General features: G+C 30.9%; 1 protein-coding gene across 1 annotated transcript; it reads right to left on the bottom strand.

Moving 5' to 3' along the window:
* Positions 1-671: 671 nt before the first annotated feature.
* LOC126888541 (uncharacterized) lies at positions 672-1433 on the bottom strand. The gene has a single exon (XM_050656887.1). The coding sequence runs from the start codon at positions 1431-1433 to the stop codon at positions 672-674; it is 762 nt and encodes a 253-aa protein (XP_050512844.1).
* Positions 1434-25444: the final 24011 nt, after the last annotated feature.

The following is a 25444-nucleotide window of genomic DNA, read 5'->3' as shown; positions in this document are numbered from 1 at the left end:
GATTACTCGAAATTATTTGTCGACATCAAATGTTCATCAAGGTCTCTATAAGCCTCTATTTTGAGTAGAGTGAAAATTATACGAATGATTTTGCATGCAGTAAAATTGGAAAATACTTGCCAAGTTGCTGGTATGTCCAAATTTGAATAAAATACTTCAAAGACTTTAGTTTCTGCAGACACTGTATTAAATATAACCTTGAAACAAATTGGCACTAAATCCCTTCCGAGTTTTCAACAAAACAAACGGTTTAAACACGTGTAGTCCAGTAATTAATACCAAAGCTATTGAAAGTATGCACTCCAGTAATTAGACCGAAGGTACTTTATCGTTTAACTAAAACACACCGCAAAGTCCGAATTGAATTCCCGAAACATTTCTTTTTAGCAAACGATTTGTCCTATTCACTGTCTGATATTTCACTATCAGAGTCGTCACTATCTGACGTGTCTATCCGAATAATTAGAGGCCGGACCTCATCTATAACTCGCTCGGTTTGAAAAGACTTAACGATTATGTCTTCCGTATGTCTAATACAATTTTGCCATTGTACTGCTTTTATTTGTTCTAGCGATTCTTTCCATAAACTAAGAACGCTAGCGTCATGTGTTGTTTTGGATGCATGTTTATCATAAAAATTTTTGGCTATACCCCAAACTAACTCAATTGCGTTATAGTGGCAATGGTAGGGCCGGAAGTCGAAGAACTTCATGGCCATATTTAAGAGCCATTTGGTAAGTACCAAATTTCTTTTGAATTTTGTGCTCTCCACACCTTTGAAGTAAATCAACTTTTAAAAATATGTCACTGTGATAAATTTTCTTTTCTGTCCACCACAACTGTATTTCTTCTTTTGTCCAGCTGCTTGAAGGAAATCTCTCTTCTACTCTATAGTGGTAGGATGCATTATCCAACACTATTATGGATGGTCGCTCCAATTTTTTCAACAAATTTTCTTCAAACCATTCTTCAAAAATATTTGCATCCATATTTCCATGGTAATCACCTGTATTCTTTGGTGACAAAAAAATTAAACTAGCGTCCGGAATAAAACCCTCATCATTTCCAGCATGAAGTATAATGTAGCGTTTACCATTACCGGAACGATTAGAAGAATAACATTTCGTGGCGCCATCTTGCCAGGATGATTTTGACATATTTCCTTTAGCGAAAATCCAAGTTTCGTCTAAAAATACAACTTTCCTCGGACTATCAGACGTTTTATTGTTTATATATTTTCTTAAAAAATGCCACCGTTTTGAAACAACATTAGAGATTTCACACAATACTTGTCTATTATTTGTCTTTTTATATCGAAAACCTAAATGTTTCAGCACTCTCCACAAACTTGTTAAACTAATATCACACAGTTCCTTGTCTTTAATTTTTTGTAACACAGCACTAATTGTTACATGTTCTTTGGCTTTATACATATTGTATATAATATTTTTAATTTCAAGTTTAATTGACTGGTGCAAATCTAAAGTTTTTGGATGTCGACGATTTTTCTTGCTTACTTTACTTATTTCATCCTCACTCATGTTATTAATTCTTCGGAAGTCCTCTCTGAGATACCGCAAGCATCGCATGTGCGTTTCTGAATAGCCATAACAGATGCCAATGGACCCATATTATTTTTTTCCAAATTGAAAAAGTACCGCTTCACTACACTACAATAAAAAAATAGGTATGTACTTATATACAACCATACAACTACTACACCCTAAAAAGGACGAGGGTTGTACAACAAACGAAACAATCGAACACAAATTGTTTAACAGCCAATGCTATAATAACAGGCATAAACACTGCATTGATTGTGATTGCAAAAACCGTTCGCATGTTTCAAATAAGATTTTTGCTGATTATGTATTTTGCTAAATTATTAAACAACACAGAAGTGTAATATGATGACAAGTTTAAATTTGATCTACTTTGTCGATAGCAGTGTCGTTAACAGAAAGATATTTTTAAATAGCATGAATCATTTTTCAATGATTGTGTGCCTTTAAGAAATACATACATACTAAACAAATTTTTAAAGTGTGAATAAAGGAGATTACATTTATTATGACACATATATACTCCTTATTTTTCAAATAATATGTTCTTGTAAACAGGCATAACTTTGATTATTGGGTAAACCTACATTATACGATACGTCAGAAGAAATAAAAAAAATAACATGTAATAAATTCACTGCTTAAATAAATATTCCGTACTCATACTATTGCAATAAAATATTAAAACCAATAAACGATAACTTGTTGAGGAGTGCTGATTGAAACAACAGACCAGTAAAATGTTATTCATAAAGGTAGTGTAAAATATATCGCCGCTTATCTGCTCCGCTAGTAATAAACTTATCAGCATTTAATTGCAAAGCGGTCTTGTTAGCTGAAATAGTTATTTTCCTAACAAGTGCAGAAAGTCATTATTTTCCGCACGCGACTGCAGTTTGCCGAACGACGCGAAGCGGGAGGCCCCCCTCAATACAAATTGACATGTTTTTTTTGATTCTGAAAAAACTCTTGGTTTCTGAGTTACTGGGCTGGGGGTCAAATTTTCGTTGGAACCCTCTGTATGATTCATGCTCGTTAATCCTAATACTTAGCGGTTTTGAGGTTTCTCTTACATAAAAATTGTTCCATTCATAAACTATTTTACAGATGTAGTTCTTTGATCTCTCCTGTGTGTTTTTGTTGTTTGAGTTTGGACAGAAGGGATCTCAGTGTATTGGTTGTTGTGAATGTTGTGATGTACAGGGTGTTTGGTAAAAAATGGACCATAGCTTAACCTTAGATTCCTGAGGTTAAAATAGGCCGATTTAAGCCAACTTACCTTAGTACGAAAGTTGATATTAACAGAAATACAGGGTGTCAAAGTTAAACTTTTATTTTATTTATTTTTGAATATTTCCTGACACGCATGAGATAACAACGGGAAATTTGGTAAGTGGGGGTTTTTGAAGACGAGCAACCTAAATTCCATACCAAAAATTATATGTTACCCAGAGGGCGCCACATACGATTTTTAGCTCTCATTTAATACATTCAATTTTTTTATGCCCCACTATACATAATTTTAAGATCAAAATTTTTATTCCTCTATTATATTTACTTAAAGATATACTACTTTTATTTCTCTAAGCTCAACCGTTTTCGAGATTAACGCATTTTAAATCAACTATGCAAAATTAATTTTTTTTAATTTCATTGTAGTAATTAAAAACCATTTGACATATCCTTGTCATACTTGGCAGCAAGTTTAAGTACTGTACACTGTACACCCTACTAAATTGTAATAAAGAAACGTTTCTGGCTACTACCAGAGGCGTACGACCGGGGAAAGTGCATGGTTGACCCTTCCCAAATTCCACGCCACTGGCAGAATTGCTATTTTAGTGCAATTTTTGGGTTCTCCAAGACTTTCTATGTAAATAATATACTCTTCATTCGTAAAGATAAAGTCATTAGTTCTCGAGATATTTGAAGTTAAAAACGAAGGGGCATGATACATTAATCTCAAAAACTAATGACTTCATCGTTACGAATGAAGAGTATATTATTTTCATAGAAAGTATTGAAGAATCTAAAAATTAAACTAAAATAGCAGTTTCGTCAGTGGCGTAGAATTTGGGACGGGTCAACCATTCACTATCCCGTGTCGTACGCCTCTGGTAGTAGCCAAAAACAATTATTTAACATACTTTAGTAATGTCTAATGTTTAGTAAATGCCTACACTTTCTGCCAAGTATGATTAGGATATGTCAAATATGGTAGGGGAGCACAAGCGGGAATTTTTGCAGTTGCTGGAGCGCGTCAGATTATTACATGGGAGAAACCTTGTACACTGAAAATGTACCTCTACCATATATTGGCTCTTAATGCAGGGGAGTTCGTTAAGGGGGGCCGAAAAAAAATATATCCTTAGAAAAACTCGAAATCGTCAGATTAAGATAAGGTAAGTTAAGTACATGCAAAACAGTGTATATTTCAAAAATCTGACGATTTTAGCGCGGCGTAAGAAAATGGGTGAGTCCCAAAGTTTCACAATTAAAAAGCGAATACATATTTCGCGAAATGAATGACAGATCGAAAAAATAAAAAATACGTGCTCAATATTTTTTAAAAATCTATCGAATGATACTAAAGACTACTTCCCACGGAGAGGGGTGGGGGGTAAATTTTAAATTTTAAATACGAATACCGCGATATTTCTCGAAATGAACGTCATATCGAAAAACTGAAAAATACACTTCTTCAATATATGTATTTGAAAAATCTATCGAATGGCATCAAACACGACCCCCCACGGAGGTGGGGTGGGGGTTACTTTAAAATCTTAAATGGGAGCCCCCATTTTTTATTGCAGATTTGGATTCCTTACGTAAAAATAAGTAATTTTAATTCGAGACATCTTTTCGAATTATGGATAGATGGCGCTATAATCTAAAAAAACGATTATTGGAAATGGAAAATTAAATTAAAAATGGAAAGTCCCCACTAAAATAGAAAACTTTACTTAACTTTTTTTGGTTTTAGGACCTACTCTTCACAACCCAATAGGTCCCCATAACGCTCGAGTACCGGGTACAAGTAGCTCTTAACGTTTTAAATAAAGAATAAATTATTTAAAAAAAATAATACTTTAAAACTACTTGACACATCCGTGTCATACTTGGCAGAAAGTGTAGGTACTGTACACCCTACTAAATTATGTTAAATAATTATATCTATCGAAAATCGTTTCCGGCTACTACCAGAGGCGTACGACAGGGGAAAGTGAATGGTTGATCCTTCCCTTTCCCCCATCGTACGCCTCTGGTAGTAGTCAGAAACGTTTGTTTACTAAAATTAAGAAGGGTATACAGTACTTACAATTGCTGCCAAGTATGACAAGAATATGTCAAATGGTTTTTAGTAACTACAATGAAATGCAAAAAAATGAATTTTGCATCGTAGATGTAAAATGCGTTTATCCCGAAAACGGTTGAGTTTAACGAGATGAATGTAGTATACCTTAATTAAGTAAAAATAATAGAGGAATACAATTTTTTATCTAAAAATTATGTAGAGTGGGGAATAAAAAATCTGAACGTATTAAATGAGCGTTGAAAAAATATATATAATTTTTGGTATGGAATTTAGGTTTCTCGTTCCCAAAAACCCCCACTTACCAAATTTCGTGTTATTATCTCATGGCCTGTCAGAAAATATTCAAAAATAAATAAAATAAAAGTTTAACTTTGACATCCTGTATTTCTGTTATTATCAACTTTTGTACTAAGATAAGTTAGGTTAAATGGACCTAATCTAAGGTTAAGCTATGGCCCATTCTTTACCAAACACCCTGTGTATAAATTTCTATCATTATGTAGTGTGTTGTTTGGATATCAAATAGCATGTTCCACCACATAGAATGTGGTGGAAATGACAATGCCTTAATGAATAACTGAGACTAGATACATTAAACACTAAAATTGAGGGACATGTAAGAAGTCAAGGCTTGGGATTAATTCAATATGATGCCAACATGAGAGAGGATAGTTTAAAATGGTTAGGGAATATCCAATGTCGAAATGATAACCACTCTGTTCCAAGTTTCAGTGGAGGAAACCAACAAAGACCTATGAAGAAGAAAAGCAATAAGAGAAACCCATTCTGCATAAGGACATATATTGTTCTGGTATGGCTATATGGTATATGGGTATTTCTAATGGCTTTGGTTAGGACCAATTAGTCAGACTTTATTGGATTTGTAAATAAGTGTCATCAAGGACAAATATAAAGTCAACGATTACGGAGAACACAATCGAAATAAAAAATGAAGCTTAAAAATATTTTTATTAGGAACCCTTCCATAAATGGTTGTAATTAAAATTGGTAATTTGTCTTTTTGCTTCCCTTAAGTATTTTAACATTTTGTGAGCTTAAATTTACTGTATCAATAATTTCACATGGATGGTTGTGTTCATTGTAAACGTACACAATATTTTGAGTTGTATAAAGAAAACTAGGACAGTTGAAATTGCCAGTTCGTCTTTTACAGCGCCATCTTGTTGTATTTTGATTTTTAATATGAAAGCAAAAGGAGTAGTTGTTGAGAATCAATATGGGATTTACCTTTCCTCTTCGGAAATACACAACACCTAAAAAATACATAGTTAGAAACAAAAAATTAATTTAACGAATTAGACATTTTATTTGTTTTCTTTAAGTTCGTTAGTTATAGTATAATGTCAAACTTATATCTACTAAGTGCCCATATATATATATATATATATATATATATATATATATATATATATATATATATATATATATATATATATAAACTAGAAATGATCACAGCTGATTAGTAATTATAATAATTAATAATTAATTATGTTAACCCAATAATTTGTAAATTGATATATATATATATATATATATATATATATATATATATATATATATATATATATATATATATATAAAGCAGTTAGGTAATATTGACTGACACTATGTAAAATCTTGTTAATTTTGAGGTTGCAGTCATAAATTTCAGGGGGCAGGATAAGTAAAACTCTTAGTTATTATCAAGCTTTCGCAAAATTTATTTGCTTCTTCAAGATATGCTAAAAAAGTTTTAGTAAATACAATGAAATTAAGACGATAAAAAATATTGTACATAAAAGCATAAAAAACTTACAACGTGAGATTAATCCATTAAATTTTTGGCGTACATAACAAAAAAATATATAAAATTCTTAATCTAATTTCTAATCTTCTACAATGCCTTAATTTTAGATAATTTAAAAAGAGAAAAATAATTTGACAATTTAATTTGAAATTTAGTATGTCAGAAAGACATTTGTATTTGTTTATTATATTTTATTTTAAGTTGCTAATAACTAGTTTTTTATTATTTCTTATCTGCGTACTTATTATAGAATTTATGGATATAAGTAATTTGTAAAATATTAGTTTTAGCAATAAAGTGGCGCCAAATTTGAAAATTTAATTTTGAATTTAGTCAGGCAATTTAGTATTTTTAAATTAAAATATTAGTTTTCGTAAGATAGAATGTAATTATAGATGGTGCTTAGTTTATCTATGTCAGTTTTTTTATTGACACATTGATATTTGTTGATGCATGCCATTTCGAGAAATTCCCTTTTAATTAAGTTGTTTTCATGTTTTAGGATCGTTGTTTCATTAAAATTGAATGAATGATTTTTACTGATTGCATGATCTATTAATGCATGTATTTTTGTTAAGTCTGAGGTCGCTTTTATGTGATGTTAGTCTGCCTATTAGATTTCTGGATGTGTGTCCGATGTATTTATTTTTTTCATATATAATTATATAATTTTATTTCATTTATTATTTATTTCATTATATAATTCGTATCCAATCAAACTAATAAACAATATTTTATTTAACAACCCTAATAATAGAAACATAAACATTAATCACACAACACAACCAAATAGCCAAAATTTGCAAACCCAATTTACTTTTACGTCACTACCTTATATACCAATATTAACACCTAAACTAACTAAAGTATTTTCAAACTATTCTCAAATTAAAATTACAATTAAAAATATAAAAACATTGGCATCATTGTATACAAAAACTAAAACTCCTATTAGCATTATGGAAAGCTCAAATGTAGTTTACATTATACCATGCGGAAGTTGTCATAAATCATACATCGGACACACAACCAGAAATCTAATAGGCAGACTAACATCACATAAAAGCGACCTCAGACTTAACAAAAATTTTTTACTGATTGCATGATATTAAAGATCATGCAATCAGTAAAAATCATTCATTCAATTTTAATGAAACAACGATCCTAAAACATGAAAACAGCTTAATTAAAAGGGAATTTCTCGAAATGGTATGCATCAACAAATATCAATGTGTCAATAAAAAAACTGACATAGATAAACTAAGCACCATCTATAATTACATTCTATCTTACGAAAACTAATATTTTAATTTAAAAATACTAAATTGCCTGACTAAATTCAAAATTAAATTTTCAAATTTGGCGCCACTTTATTGCTAAAACTAATATTTTACAAATTACTTATATCCATAAATTCTATAATAAGTACGCAGATAAGAAATAATAAAAAACTAGTTATTAGCAACTTAAAATAAAATATAATAAACAGATACAAATGTCTTTCTGACATACTAAATTTCAAATTAAATTGTCAAATTATTTTTCTCTTTTTAAATTATCTAAAATTAAGGCATTGTAGAAGATTAGAAATTAGATTAAGAATTTTATATATTTTTTGTTATGTACGCCAAAAATTTAATGGATTAATCTCACGTTGTAAGTTTTTTATGCTTTTATGTACAATATTTTTTATCGTCTTAATTTCATTGTATTTACTAAAACTTTTTTAGCATATCTTGAAGAAGCAAATAAATTTTGCGAAAGCTTGATAATAACTAAGAGTTTTACTTATCCTGCCCCCTGAAATTTATGACTGCAACCTCAAAATTAACAAGATTTTATATATATATATATATATATATATATATATATATATATATATATATATATATATATATATATATATATATATATATATATATATGAATGCGTGTGAATAGGTATCAATAGAGTCGTACAACGTTGTTTTAGCATATTGCTGCAACGTCAGAGACTCGGGCTGATACAAATTCACAAACAGACGGCCGAAGAATATCTCTTTATATTTGCCGCTTTAAGTGGACAGCTACAAAAGAGCCATCTACTTTGATGAACATAAACGAAATAAGATTTTATAAACCTGATTTTTGTATTTTGAACTATATGAAATTATTAAAAGTGTAGGATTTCGGCAAAAGCTTTGCCATCGCTTTGATGAATTTAAAAGCCAAATATATGGCGCAGGAGCACAATTCACCAAACCCTGTGTATGAATCGGTATCAATAGCGTCTTACAACGTTGTTTTACCATATCCTTGCATCGTCAGACTCTCGGAATGATACAAAATCACAAACAGACGGCCGATAAATATCTCTTGATAAGCGTCACTTCAAGCGGATAGCTACAAAACTTCTGTATCGTTTTAGAAGATTTCGATTATCCTCTAAAGTTGCTAATTCACACTAAGTAATGAGAGTAATTAATTAATTAAATGTAATTATCGGTAGTAATTACACGAGAGCTCTAAAATTATCGATTTGTATCCCGAGTGACACTTTGACAGTTTTTATTTCACGACCCGAAGCGGAGTGAAATTATGTCAAAGTGTCACGAGGGCAAATCAAATCGGTAATTTTTAAGAGCTCGAATGTAATTCGGTAAGATTGTTTCATGAATAAAACCGATTTTTAAATCATTTTAACTAATATTTGATTGATATCTTCGACTGAATATTTGCTAAACCTGTTCATGGTGTTCTATTTGACAAGTTGTAAAACATTAATTGTCATTAATGTCACTAAATGTTCATTTCTGCGTAGCAACAAAGGGTAATAGTTGACGACGGGAAATTATCTATAAAAATTCTTAACATTATTATGACAAGAGAGTGAGAATAAATTGACAATAATGCGACAATTTTTCGAAAACTTATTTTCTGGCAATAGACACGAGAGCCCGAAGAGCTCGGGTGACTTTTGCCGATTGGAAACGAGTTTAAGAAAGAAAATTGGAGCATGCTTTTCTTATTTATTCTTACTATCGTGTGATATTCGACATATTATTTTTTATTACTTACATATATAAAATTCAAGTCTTTGTATAACAACATTCAGTGACATTGATCCCAATTAATGTGACACACAATTTTTAACTTGTCAAAGTGAACAACACAGTTTGGCAATATTTACACGAAGATATTAATAAAATATTAGTTAAAACTTATAGTTAATAAAATATTAGTATTATTCATGAAATAATTTTACCGAAGTAAACTCGATAGCTTAAAATTGCCGATTTGTGTTCTCTTCGTGACAATTTGTCATTAGAAGCAGAACTAAAATTTTATTATGGATATTTTCTTAAATGTGACAGTTGTCAAACTAGGAAAGTGTTTGCAATTAAACAGAAACAATCTACTTAAAATTATTCCCACTGTAATAATGTACAGTAGAAAATTACCGCTGTAATAATAATCTAATTGGACAGAATTAAACATGCGATGAAATATCTTACTACCTTACTACACGATTGGAAGTTAAAATCATTAAAAAACAATCGCTGTAATTTTTATTCATGTATCTTTCTATTGGAGAGATAAAAACAGAATTTGAGAACAAAAGACGAAGAGCAGATAAACTGTGCAGGCAGAAAAAGAGAAATTACGAAAACCAACGGAATCTAAACATAGAGAGGGAGTTTAAGGAAAAAGAAACACGTAGTGCATAACAAATTAATCAAACATTTAAGACAGGGATACAAACCGAAGACTAGCCTCTGCAAAAATAAGAAGGGTGGAATCATTAGCGATATGGACGAAATTAAAATAACCTGGATGACATATTTTTAAGGAAGTATTAAACAAAGGGGCACAACCACCATTACAACAGAGGCAGCAGCAGGCACAACAGGAGGTACAACAACAAGAGCTGGGGAAAGATGGAGAAGAAAATGAATTAACTAGACCCCCAACGCTAGAGGAGGTCCAAACGGCAATCCACATACAAAAAAGCCATAAAGCACCGGTAATAGATAAAATACCGGCAGAACTACTCAAGCAAGGACACCATTACAACCGAGGCAGCAGCAGGCACAACAGGAGGTACAACAGCAAGAGCTGGGGAAGATGGAGAAGAAAATGAATTAACTAGACCCCCAGCGCTAGAGGAGGTCCAAACGGCAATCCACATACAAAAAAGCCATAAAGCACCGGTAATAGATAAAATACCGGCAGAACTACTCAAGCAAGGAGGAAGGAATTTGACACAACAGATGTACCAGCTAATACGAGAGATATGGATAGAAGAAGAAATTCCCCAACAATGGAAGAAAAGTATAACCTGCCCTATTCATAAAAAAGGAGACAAACTGTTGTGTATAGAGGCATATCTTTACTTTGTTCGGGATACAAAATATTCACAAACATCCTGAATCGAAGACTTCAACCTCTCACGGAAAAAATCATCGGGGAATATCAAGCAGGGTTTAGGCAAAATAGATCTACCATTGAACAACTATTTACAGTTAAACAAATACTAGCCAAAGCATGGGAATATGAGATGGACGTTTACAATCTCTTTGTAGATTTTAAACAAGCCTATGATTCAATAGATAGAACAATTCTACCTAATATATTGGAAGAATTTGGCATAACATTACAATTAATACGACTAGTGCAAATGACAATGACAGAAACAGAAGCATAGCACGCTTTTTAATATTGTTCTTGAATATGTAATTAGACGGTTGACGGTGAGCGGAAATAACATACTTACAAACAAATCTACCCAATTAGCAGTATACGCAGATGATATAAACATAATGAGCAGAATAATGTAATGCAGCGGAAGAAACCTACGTTGAGTTGAACCAGAGTGCAGAAGCAGTAGGGCTAGCAATAAATACAAATAAAACAAAACTACTCATACAAACCAGATCAAATAGACCGGCTCAACAACACTTTATTGACGATATAGATACATGTGAATAGATTCACGTACCTAGGAATGGATCTGGTCGCAAGCAATGAAGAAGAACCGGAAATAAATAGAAGGCTTGTGCTGGCAAATAAAGCCTATTTCGCGATGGACCCCATATTCAAATCGCGAGACGTACACCGGAAAACAAAACTCCGGGTCTATAAAACAATAATCAGGCCCATAGTAAGTTATGGCTGTGAAACATGGGTGGTGACACAGAAATCTGCCAATGCATTAGATGTGTTTGAAAGAAAAATATTACGTAGGATACTGGGCCCAATAAATGAAAATAACAACTGGCGAATTAGGTATAATAGAGAAATATACGAGCAATATAGCGAACCAACTCTAGCACAATACACTAAACTGCAGAGATTACGATGGGCAGGGCACGTGGTCCGCATGCATGAGAATAGAATCCCCAGAAAATTGCTAAATGCAAGAATGCAGGGAAAAATACCTGTTGGAAGACCTAAAAAGAGATGGGAAGACGAAGTCGATGAGGATGCCAGGAACTTCCTGGGAACGCGTTCATGGAAAAGAACAGCGGTAAATCGAAATGATTGGAGAAGCTTGTTGAATGAGGCCAAGGCTCGATTTGGGCTGTAGTGCCATTGGATGGATGGATCTTTCTATTGGTCAAAATCTCTATGAATGAAATAATCTAATCTAAGTCATCTCAGATCCGTTAGAAATATGTCTAATACATACATATATGCATAATAAATGTTGTATTTTTATGGGGTTAAACCACAATATATTGAAATTATATTTTACATTTATTTTGACGTTTCGATAACCAATTCGGAAATCCCTTTCAACAAAATATTATAAATTAAGAAACTTATATTTTGTGGTGTATGTGCTGCTTCTTTGATTTTTCTCTTTTTGCTGTATGTTTCTTTCATGAACATTGATGAAGATTTTCATTGTATTCTGTGCTCCTTTTACCATGCATGTTGTTTATCTAGGATAAGTCAAAGTTCCTGTTTTTAATATATGATTCATGTTGATTAATCCTCATACTCGTACTTAGTGGTTTTAAGGTTCTCTTACAGGTCTTTACATAAAAATTGCTGCATACACAAAGTATTTTATAGATCCTGTGCTCTGTTTGGTTTAATTTTGAACAGAAGAGATATCAGTGTATTGGTTGTTTTGAATGTTGTGATGTTCTATATATTCCCTATCCTTCTGTAGTGTGTTGTGTGACAGACAATAAAATTGAAAGAATGCATGTGGCGGAAATGACAGTTGTTAAATTAATAACTGAGACTACAGTAAACACTCAAATTGAGGGACATGTAATAGAGCACTCATCAGCGGTAAAAAACTGTAAAACCGTGGAGTTTTGAAAATCAACACCGTTTCAGCTCTGTTGACACTCTTCTTAAAAATATACCCTATGCCGAACTGCGCTTTTGTCCTGAGGTGAAAACAACCCCATCTAGGGGATGATAATTTTTTAATCAAAATGACTATGGAAATCGATAGAGTGACCAATTCTGAGTAAATTTTGATTTATAAATTTTTTTTTGCAAAATTGACACTTTTTAAGGTATTTTGCTCACGTTTTATAACCGTTTTTCATCAATAACTTAAAACAATTTAATTTTATAGAAAAAATAGCTAATTAAAAAACAAAGAGATTCGCGTCTGAAAGACCTATAGGCTATTGATTATATTCAAAATAAGATAGCTAAAAGGAACTACAACGTTAACGGAGTTTTATTATTTCATATGGTCAATGGACATCTATATATGAAAAAACCGCGGAGTGCTACCAAAGGGGTGCGTTTTTGAGAAATGGGTGAATTAGTCCCTGTACAGAGTTTACATTAGGGTGAGTTCTACGCACTTTTGGTACAAACATATCTACATAAAAATTGTTCCTGGTTAAATTTCCTATCTAAATATCACTTTTTAAAGTCAATGATACCTTTTTTTCAAAAATATATTCAAAAGAAAAAACACATAGAAACCCAAAAAGAAAAAAATTTTGTTTTTTGTCCCATAACTTTTGTCCACAAGGATATAGGTATAGACATTGCTTTACAGAAAAAAAAACCTACATATTTCTTCTTTAAACTGTTGTTTAGTAGAGGTAATTAGGATTTATAGTTTTCGAAATATGATTTTTCAAAGTTCGCCACTCACAGCAATTTTGGGCAATTTTCCTTGTTATTTCGCAAATATTGTTCTGTAACTTTTTTTCTACGTAACTTTAGGTACCGTAGAATGGGGTGAGATTGATCTCCCGGGGTGACATTGATCATTTGTCATTATATCACATATATGTAGATACAACCGGTAACAATGTAAAATTGTTTCTGTACGTGGCACTGTTCATTTCTTGGATCTTGACTATGATCAGTTCACGTCGTTGTTAGTTTGCAATTGGCATTGGGAAGAAGTTCTGTTGCTTTGAAATTAACCATAGTTTTGGCCTATTTTTATAGTTTGTGTACTTTTGATGGTAGAGAGAGAACGGAGGTAAGTTCGCTAGTTCTAGTGTTATAAAATTATTTTTTATGGTTCTGTAATAATAATTTTAAGTATCTAGCGTTTTAGCTAACGCCAGCTTTTTTAAGATGGCGGATAATATTGAATGGGGTGACATTGATCAAGTGATCAATCTCACCCCCACCTTACGTACGTTGCAGAAATTAATTTAAAATTTTAAGAAAATAATATAATATTTACATGCTTACCAGCCAACTCTACTAATATTTGCCAGCCGTTGGATATCGCATTCTTCAGGCCCTTCCAAGAAAGCTGGAGGAAAACTTTAACATCATGGAAAATGCAAAATTCCAAAACCTCTGGCATTCCGAAAAATTAATTTCCTAAGCTGTTAAAGCAAACACTTGAAATCATGAATAAAGTACCACCTAAAAATCCAGACGGAGAGAAAAGTGCTGTAAAAAGAAACTTACTTTCTAGTTTTGAAGCATGTAGTATTGCACCATTCAACCCCAATCGAGTTTTGGAAAAGCTACCACAAGACGCTATTGATCAAGTCGAGCTTAGATGCTCTCTTACTAACTTTTTGAAAGACTTGAGGTACAATTTCGGCTCTGAAAAACCTAGACGTAAAGGAAAACTGTTAGCACCTGAACCTGGTCAAAGTGTTACAGCACCTAAACCATCAGAGGAGTCCAGTGACGATGATTCAAATGAAAACCTGGAATTAGATGACAGCAACATTGATGTTGATATTAGCCAAGATGAAGAGGAGGTTAAATATTTCTGTTCTTCATTAGAAAACATCACGAAAGGAAAATTCCTGTTAGTAAGATTTTTGTCTGGTTCTCGGAAAAAGACGGAATTCGCTATGTCTGTCAGATAAAAGGAGTTTTAGAAGGAGAAGAAATCGAAGTTCAAGGCCTTAAATCAGCAGGATGGAGGAAGATTTTCAAAATAATTGAAAATGACATATCCACTGTTCCCTTCAAGGAAGTAATTGCTTTACTACCAGATCCGACACTTGAGACGATTTCTGATATGATACAAAAATATCATTTTCGCGGAGAAATTAATGTAAAAGAATGTTAAATCAAATTTTCTTTTTCTATAAATTGTTCTGAATTACATTTTTAGTTATTAAAATATGTTTTTTTTTTTGTATAAATAAAGAATAGTACAATAAAAATAGTGTGATCACTCTCACCCCGCATGATCAATCTCACCCCTTTGTAAAAATTCGAAAAACTATCTGACCGAATTAGTCAGGGTTAAGATTGATCATATTCTATTTAAAAGCACTACTGTTTCATGCTACAAAATCATCGTGATCAATCTCACCCCAGTCACGGGTCTAAGATTGATCACCCTTTTTTTATTAGATAAGTGCATTTTCTTAATAATTAAAACAAAACTAGTGTTAAATCACTACTCTTTAGATATTAATATAACACGTGAAGTGTTTAAATATAGAACATACACAAAAACGTTTAAAATATAAATCAAATAAAGTTAAATTTGATCAATCTCACCCCATTTCACGGTATATGCAAATATGCAATGGTACACGTAATAAGAATAGAAATCAATTACCTTTAAAATGGTCTACTGTATAACGTTGTACGACTTTTTTTAAAGAGATTATAGTTTTTCAAGGTTTTATACTAGTATAAAAAATTCTAGGATTATTTTTGATTAAGATATTATTTTTCAAAATGTAATCAGTACTTGCAACGATTTTTGATTTTAGAATTATTTTTTAAATTTCTCATTAAAACTTTTTTTTTCTGGTACATGAATATGAATATACTACATATTGCTCAATAAAAAGGGCTTACTTTCTGTTCTTTAAAATGGTGTATCATCTATATTTAAATAATGGAAACCGAGTGATTCTTTGATATTTTTTTACCTGTATTATTTAAAATTATTTCTTTTACAAAAATTACATAAACATTAGTCTTAGAAAACATCACTTTAGTTAAAATTATTTAAACGTTGACATTTAAAAAATTTTCAAAATCAAAGTCCATCTCTTCGTTAGCATTAGCTTCAATATCTTCCTCTGATGCCTCAGTTATCTTAGAGTTCCCACCATTAGAACCCATACACATGCATCCTTTGCAGAATATTGAACAACTAATTCCTATCTTCCTACAACCCCAGTTTTTTGTACATCCTTTGATACATTTACATTGTATTTTTTCAAGCAAAGCTTTGACAGTAAATATTGGAATTAATCCATATTTTGAAGTTTGCCCGGCCGAGTCAAGTGGATCCAAAGTATTACCAATAAAAAATAAGATTCAACCATAACACACAATCACATAAAAAAGTTATAATGAGAAATTTAAAAAATAATCCTAAAATCAAAAATCGTTGCAAGTACATTTACGTTTTGAAAAAGCATATCTTATTCAAATATAATCCTAGAATTTTTTATAATACATCATTTTAAAGTAAACAGAATAAGCTTTCTTTTTTATTATATAATATATATACCTAAATGTAAAAAAAGTTATTATGGGAAATTTAAAAAATAATCGTAAAAAATATAAAAACTCGTTAAAACTATAAAATCTTGAAAAAGTTAACCTCTTTAAAAGAAGTCGTACAACATTATACACTAGAACATTTTGAAGGTAATTGATTTCTATTCCTCTTACATGTACCATTGCATATGCCTAAAGTTACGTAGAAAAAAGTTAGAGAACAATATTTGCGAAATAACAAGGAAAATTGCCCAAAATTGCTGTGAGTGGCGAACTTTGAAAAACCATATTTCGAAAACTGTAAATCCTAATGACCTCTACCAAACATAATTTTAAAGAGAAAATACGTTTTTGAAGTTATACTTCTTTAGGCGCAATTTCATTGAGGGTGAAATTTTAATAACCTGCGCGCATGCGCACACCGACCGTATGGTATTAGTCGTTATACGGGCTCTGATTGGGTGTTGAAATGATCTGTCAATAATTGTTCAATATGGAGGTTATCGATAAACAAAAATATTGTATATATTAGTTTTTATTGTTGTGAGGACAGAAATAAAATCAAATTTATAATTATAGTGGCTTTTCAAATAGTTTTGAAAAGCCGCAGGTACGTAATTCTAAATGTTTCAGTTGTATTCCAATAAAAAATTATCTTCATACCTATCTATTTGGAAAATGTAAAAAAAATAATGTAGTTACCTATTAGTAGGCAATGCTTTAATTTACATAATCTGATTACGAACAAACTTTCTACAAATCTTCATCTAATATATCGTTTTCTTACTCTATATTTTGTTGTATTTTAATTCGACAAAAATCAAACTAATAATTTGATTAAATTCATATAAATAAACAAAAAGTCAAAAAGTTTATGGTGTAAACGTTTAGTTTGTGTATATTCCCACATGACGTATACGCGAAGGTGGTGCAGTTGGAAATCGCTTCGACATTCGTACGGCGCGATATACGTGAAGTGGGTTCAAGCCCCAAGCAAGTTGTTATTTTTTTATTTTTTTTTATAGGTTTTATGATTGTAAGTATATTATTATATAATTTTTTTCAGAAAATACGTATTTAATTAAAATTTTTGGCAAGAATTATTGTTCAGAAATCATTTGTGGTATTTTTCAATGTGTTTGTGTGTGTTTTATTCTTTTATTTTTTTAATTTTTGGTATTGTTTTAATAAAAATTTTTGGAAAGTAGTAGAGAAACTGTTTAAAGTATATTGATTTCGTTAAAATCATATAATAGAAGTATAACCTCTTACGTGCGTACAAAGTACACACATTCTTTTTTTTTTTTTCTCTCTGAAGCAATGTCTATACCTATATCCCCGTGGACAAAAGTTATGGGACAAAAAACAAAATTTCTTTCTTTTTGGTTTCTTTTTGCTTTTTCTTTTGAATATATTTTTGTAAAAAAAAGTATCTTTGACTTTAAAAAGTTATATTTAGATAGGAAATTTAACCAGGAACAATTTTTATGTAGACGTGTTTGTACCAAAAGTGCATAGAACTCACCCTAATGTAACGTGTGCCCAGGGACTAATTCACCCATTTCTCAAAAACCTACCCCTTTAAATGGTAGCACTCCGCGGTTTTTTCATATATAGAGATTCATTGACTATGTGAAATAATGAAACCCCGTTAACGTTGTAGTTCCTTTCTATAGTACATAATCAATAGCCTACTATGTAAACCCAATAACGACTGAGTTATTGTTCTTTAAAGGATAGTTATTTTCGAAGAACATCGAAATGGAGAACCTTTAATCTCAAATAACTCGAATGTGGTTCAATTTTTTGGGAAAACTTAATCTTTTAAAGTCCATTAAAATACCTTTCAAATAGGCTTTGACAAAAGTTTTTGCATAAGAACTGACTGACTTATGACGAAAATAAAGTCGATCTCTACTTTTTTCTGTTTGAAATGTAAAAATTAAACCCTCGTCGTTACAATCCTAATAGAAATGAATAGCTTCCCACTTGAAATTAACTTTATTTAGGTATAGTTCATACGATTCATGCGATTCGACCGGTTTGGAATGCTTAGTTTGGAAAAAATAGTTGATTAAATCGAAAATGACATTATTATAATTAAAAAAAGTGCATTTTTCTTAAATAACCCTAAAAGTATTCATGATACAAAAACAAAAAAAATCAAAATTTTCAGTAAAATAAATTCTACCATTAATATTTGAAACATTTTTTAATATTATGAATACTTTTAGATTTATTTAAGAAAAATGGACTTTTTTATTTTAAAAATGCCAACATCGATTTAGTCACCTATTTTTTCTAAACTAAGCATTCCAAACCGGTCAAATCACATGGATTGTATTAATTATACCTAAATAAAGTTAATTTTAAGTGAGAAGCTACTCATTTCTATTAGGATTGTAACGACAAGGGTTTGATTTTTACATTTCAAGCAAAAAAAGCAGAGCGACTTTATTTTCATCATAAATCAGTCAGTTCTTATGAAAAAAGTTTTGTCAGAGCTTACTTGAAAGGTATTGTAATGAGCTTTAAAATATGTCTCTTAAGTTTTCCCAAAAAGATTGCACCATGAGTTATTTGAGATTAAAGGTTCTCCATTTCGATGTTCTTCGAAAATAACCATCCCTTAAAGAGCAATACCTCAGTCGTTATTGGTTTTACATAGGTCTTTCAGACACAAATCTCTTTGTTTTTTATTAGCTACAATTTTCTTTTTAATGATTTTTTCTATAAAATTAAATTTTTTTAAGTTATCTATTAAAAACTTTCTCTTTCAATGAAAAATGCATAGTTTCAACCGCAAACAACTTGAAGTGTCAATTTTGCAAACAAATTTTATGGAACAAAATTTATTCAGAATTGGTCACTCTATCGATTTCCATAGTTATTTTGATTAAAAAAATTTCATCCCCTACGTGGGGTTGTTTTCGCCCCCAGAGCAAAAGAGCAGGTCGGCGTAGGTTAGATTTTGACAAAGGTTATAATTACTACCTAAATCCAAATTTTCAAGGAAATCGACATTGATTCTCAAAATTCCACGAGAAAATGGCTGTTGATTGGACTATATAAGGGGAAGTCAAGGGTTGGCATTAATCCAATATAATGCAAACTGAGAGAGGATAAGTTAAAATGCTTAGGGAATGTCAAATGTCGAAATGATAACCACTCTGTTGCAAGTTCCTGGCAGAAACACTGGGGAAAACCAATGAAGACTTATGATTTATGAAGAAATGCTATAGGAGAAGCCCATTCTGTATAAGGACAAATATTTTTGTCCAATTAGCCTGACCAGTCAGGCTTTGTTGGATTTGTGAATAAGTGTTATCAAGGACAAATATATAGCCAATGGTGACGGAGAACACAAAAAAAAATAAAAAATGAAACGTAAAAATCTTTTTATTAGGTACCTTTCCATAAATGCTTGTATGTAATTAAAATGTGTTTTCTGTTTTTCTGTTTCCCTTAAGTATTTTAACATTTTGTGAGCTTAAATTTACTGTATCAATCATTTCACTTGGATGGTTGTGTTCATTGTAAACGTAAACAATATTTCCAGTTGTATAAAGAAAGCTTGCACAGCTGAAACTGCCACATCGACGTTTACAACGCCATCTTGTCGTCGTTTGGTTTTTGCGATGAAAGCAATACGAGTAATTGTTGAGAATCAATATGGGATTTATTTTTCCTTTTCGGAAATACACTATACCTAAAAAAACTACATAGTTAAAAATACAATAAAACTAATTTAAATTTACTATTTTAATAAGGCATAAGCCACAATATTAGTTAGAAATTAAATTTATTTGATGTTTAATTTAAAACTAATTTAATGAAACAGATATTTTATGTGTTTTCTTCAAGTGCGCTATAGTAGAGTTTCAAATTTATAAGTGCCAAGTACCCAGAAATGTGAATTCGTTAAAATGACACACTATAGCGAAGTTGACACACTATATTATTATTATAATCATTCAAATACAGAAAAATAGTCACGGAATAACATATAGATGCCATATCGATGGCTTAGTGTGAAAACCTCGTATCTCATTTTACAGATAATTTTACATTAGAGACTACTCTAACGTAAAAACAAAAAACTATCTTTACGTATTTTTTATTCTGAACACATTTAGATCCGTACACATACATGTTTCACATAGATTTTAGGTTAAAGTATGCAGAAATTCAGTTTAAAGTATCTTCTGTAAAATTAGGTGTAAAATGAGATACGAGCTTTTCACACTAAACCATCGATATACAACGTTGCATACATGGCGATTCGGATATCTTGGAAATTAGTGCACCCTAATATGTCTGTGTAGATTTTGGCATTGGATCCGACCATCACTTGTAACACCGTTGCCGTATCCTCTATTTTTTCATACTATCACGTTACAAATTTTTGTGATATTATACACGAGCGGGATACCCTCAAAAAAGCGCTTAGTTTTCGAGATACTGACCACGGAGGGGTGAATGGCTAATTTTATTCATACTTTATATTTTCGAGGGTGCTGAAACGAAAATGAGGTTTATTTTAAATTTTATGTGGGGGAACATTGTCAAAATTGCAATTTTAACCTAAAAATAAAAAAAATTAAATCACGTTTTTTGCGTTTACCTCGCTACAACTCTGTTCCATTTTAATATTTTTTTCTGAAATTTTTAAAGTATATAGCTCTAACATTTCTGAAGACAATAGTACCTGCCTCAAGTTTTTATTCTTATCATGATAAAGGTTATGAATTTTTCAAAGAAAAAGGTGCGGCTTTGTGCATTGCAAAGTTTAATCGCAAAAGATGTGTGACGAAGTTTAAAATTTAGCTTCTTAATCACGTTTATTTAAAAGTAGAGAGTACAAAGAAGTTTTCTGGTAAGTTTTAGATCAAAATGTTTTATAGAAAAAAAAATAGTGCAACTTTTAATGTCGACATCAGAAATCCCCAATATAACTCTTATTTTTTGAGGGACAGACAATCTAGGTCTAATTTCTCACCTTTAGTACTATCCTTGGATTATAAGCTTTCATTTGACACCTCGTTTGTCATTCTACCTAGTATAATGACGGAGAAGTAAACGTTCTTATTCTATTATTCTTGTAGGTATATTTAACATTGATTGAAATTATGAAAGAAATGGCATGGCAACACTGTGACGCACAAACATAAGATTCAGCTGTGCGTTACATAGGGTGCACTAATACCCAAGATGTCCTGGCGATTCTTGTGATATCTAGACAATATGAGTAGTTACAGTAAGGTAGATAGATATATTACTTACTGACACTATAAATATAACATTCAGTAGCGTATCGTTAATTAAAGTGAGTTTTAAAAATATATCCTGATAAATTGTCTGAGGCTTGCTGAGATGCAACAAAAGCGGCCTCCATCTCTCCGACTATAAGCCAATCACTTTGTTTAACCATTTATCATAGTCACCATGTGTTACATTGATATAGTCGGTTCGCTAAACTCAGACGCAACTGGCTAGATATTTTAGTCGATAATTTTTTTATTTTTTGCCAATTTTGCAAAAATTTGCAAAATTACTAACTATTTAGTGATTATTAACTATTTAGTAATTATTTTTTGCCAATTTTACTAAAATTGGCAAAATTACCGACTAAATTATCTAGAAAGTTGCGTCTGAGTTTAGCGAACAGACTTTACAAAAATATCTTGACACCTTGAATAGAATTAGACAAATAAAAATAACAAAATTGTTTATTAAATATCTACATTGACATTTTTTTCAATCTGGTATGATTTTGTAGCCTACATTTTGTTGTCCCTTAATTATAATAACATTTTGTGAACTTAAGTTTGTCTTATTAATAGTTTCACAAGGATGGTTATGTTCATTAAAAACGTACACAATATTTCGAGTTGTATATAGAAAGCAGCTACATTTGGCAAGCCGTTTCTTACAGCGCCATCTTGTCTTTTTCGCGTCTTTGTTATGAAAGCTATATGAGTAGTTATTGAGGATCAATATTGGATTTATTTTACCTTTACTGAAATACACCACACCTAAAAGAAAGCTAGTATATTTATTTATTTATAAACAAAAAACTAATATTTTTTTTATTTAGCTTAAATGTCTCGACAACTAAGGCCATTGGCATAGTACAGTTGATTTAGCAATATTATTATAGTGTAATGTGTAGCGTGTATGTTGAGTAAATGTCTTGTTACTTAGTAAAGTCTACTTAATTGTTTTTACAAATAAAAAACTAATATAATAACATGGAATTTAAATAATAAACGTGTTGATAATGTGGGCCGTAATTAACCATATTAGCAAAGAAGGGACAGGTACAATCCAAATGAGTTATTTTGTTGTGTAAAGTAGAGTAACCAGTTTTGGAGCTCACAATTCGTATGCCATCATTAGACCCAATTGAAATTAACAGACCATATTATTAGTGAGTGAAATATTTAAGTTTCATGGAAACACTAATCCTCTGCTGAGACAACACTTATTGGTGGAACAGCTGTGAAATAGTGTTGATAGCTGTTTAATTCTATTGTTTAATGTTATTTGTGTATATATCAAATAAAAAATTGACAAAACGAATAAGCTGAAAGAAAAATATGAAATATATAATCTTATAAAAGCCTAATGCGACAAGTCACGCAGTGTGTCCGGGAAATTTGTCGATATATAAACATTAAATGACGTTTGATAAACGTCATTTTATTTTTTATATTTTTTTATAACAGCTCGAGAATGACTGAACGTATTTGGTTTAAGAAAGGTTTAAAAGGTGAGAAAATGTGACGAAATTATAAATAAAATACTAAAAACAACAATATTATTTCAGATACAAACAGTTATATTATACTTACTCCTTTTGAGAGACGTCACTAAAAGTGTGGCTATCTTCGCGTCTATTTACTTTTTTAGGTTTCCCGTTATCAGATTTCGAATCACTACCAGTGAGATTTTTGAAGTTATACTTCTTTACCGGCGATATGAGGGTGAATTTTTATATGTTAAAACCTATGATCCCGGCGCATGCGCATTATAACTTTGTTCTGATTGGATGTTCAAATGACATGTCAAAAATTATTCAATATGGCGGCTGTGGCACAGCTGTACGTAGTTTGATTATTTATGGTTGTTGCGTTTTGAAATTTGTGGGAAAAGAAACAAAGTTAGTTAATAGTTATACTGCCTTTTTAAATAGTTTTCATATACCTATATTTTTGGACTTTTGGACTATTTTGGACAAGGAAAACTCATTCTAATTTGGTAAGTAGTTTTTATTATAATCATATTGTAATTATACATTTGGATTAGGTTGGAATACATACATTTGTTTTCTCAAGAATGGGGATTTTAGAGAGAAATCCCAAATTAGGTCCGATTTTTATTTTTAAATTATGATTTTTTGGCGTAGATTTATTTATCTAGTAGGTATGTAATGCTTTGATTTACATACTTAATTTGATTACCAACAAAAGTTCTACCAATCTTCATCTAATATATTGTTTTCTTACTGTTTTGTTTTATTTTAATATTTTCTTCCACAAAATTTAAACTACATAATTTAATTATATTCAAAACAACTGTCAAACAGTAAAACGTTCAGTTACCCTATGTTTCCACATGACAAATAATGTGGAATTGGACGAGTGAGTCTAGGCTTCGATTACGAATCAAAGCGCGCCAAAATTCACGGGTTCGATTCACGATGCAAGTTTTTATTTTTTTATTTTTTTATGCATTTTATGATTGTGAGTATATTTGTTATATAATTTTTTTTTTCAGAAAATGCGTATTTAAAATTTTTGCCAACAATTATTATCGTTCAGAAATAATTTTTTCTTTGTGGCATTTTTCAATGTGTTTGTGTGCGTTTTATTCTTTTATTTTTTTAAATTTTTGGTATTGTCTTAAAAATCACATAATATTAGAAGTATAACTTCTTACGTGCGTACAAAGTACACACACATTCTTTTTTTTTACTTTTTATCTTTTATTACTTTAAGGACCGGTTGTTCGAACGCTAATCAAAAATGATCATTATCAAATATTTAATTTCTGTCACAACTGTCAATGCTAACTTTGATTGGGTTGCTAAAAACATAATTATTGATTACAATTATCACATTAGTTAATCAATTATGTTAATAACTGTTATGTTAATTGATTAACTAATCTCATAATTAGAATCAATTATGTTTTCAGCAACCCAACCAAAGTTGACATTGACAGTTGTGACAGTAATTAAATATTTGATAGTGATCATTGTCGATTAGCGTTTGAACAACCGGCCCTTCTTATAAATGATAAAAAATCAATCAAATTAAAATAAAGTAAGTAACCAGTGTATATCTTCCACATTTATTTCATATTTTAAACCTTTTTTAAACACTAACTCACCCGGTCACACATGGCTTTGACTTACTTGGTTATTACACGATTAATATTAATAATAACATTACACCATTAATTTGGCAGTTTATTTGATCTAAATATGCTAAGTTAACAAAATTTAATAATTATAATCTAAACATATTATATCGGATCTTAACATAAGTATTAGGTATATATTTTGAAAATTATTACTGAAATAATTAAACAAAATTATTAAAGAAAAAATTAAGATTTTTGAAAACTTAAATATGTGGCGTATTATAAAAAAATATTAAAAATTTGTAGTGCAGTCACTGAAGGTTTTCACCTCCAATTTCGTTGAACCTCCATCGATTTTCATGAAAATTGGTGAGTGGTTAGAGGTTACCTGAAGGAACAAAGGTGACATGATGCCAACTTGCGCCTTTATCCTGGGGGTGGATGCCACCCCTTCTCGCGGGTAAAAATTATTTTATTAAAA

The sequence above is a fragment of the Diabrotica virgifera genome, chromosome 7 (assembly GCF_917563875.1).
Source record: "Diabrotica virgifera virgifera chromosome 7, PGI_DIABVI_V3a".
Taxonomy (NCBI): Eukaryota; Metazoa; Arthropoda; class Insecta; order Coleoptera; family Chrysomelidae; genus Diabrotica; species Diabrotica virgifera.
This window is presented reverse-complemented; position numbering and strand designations above follow the sequence as displayed.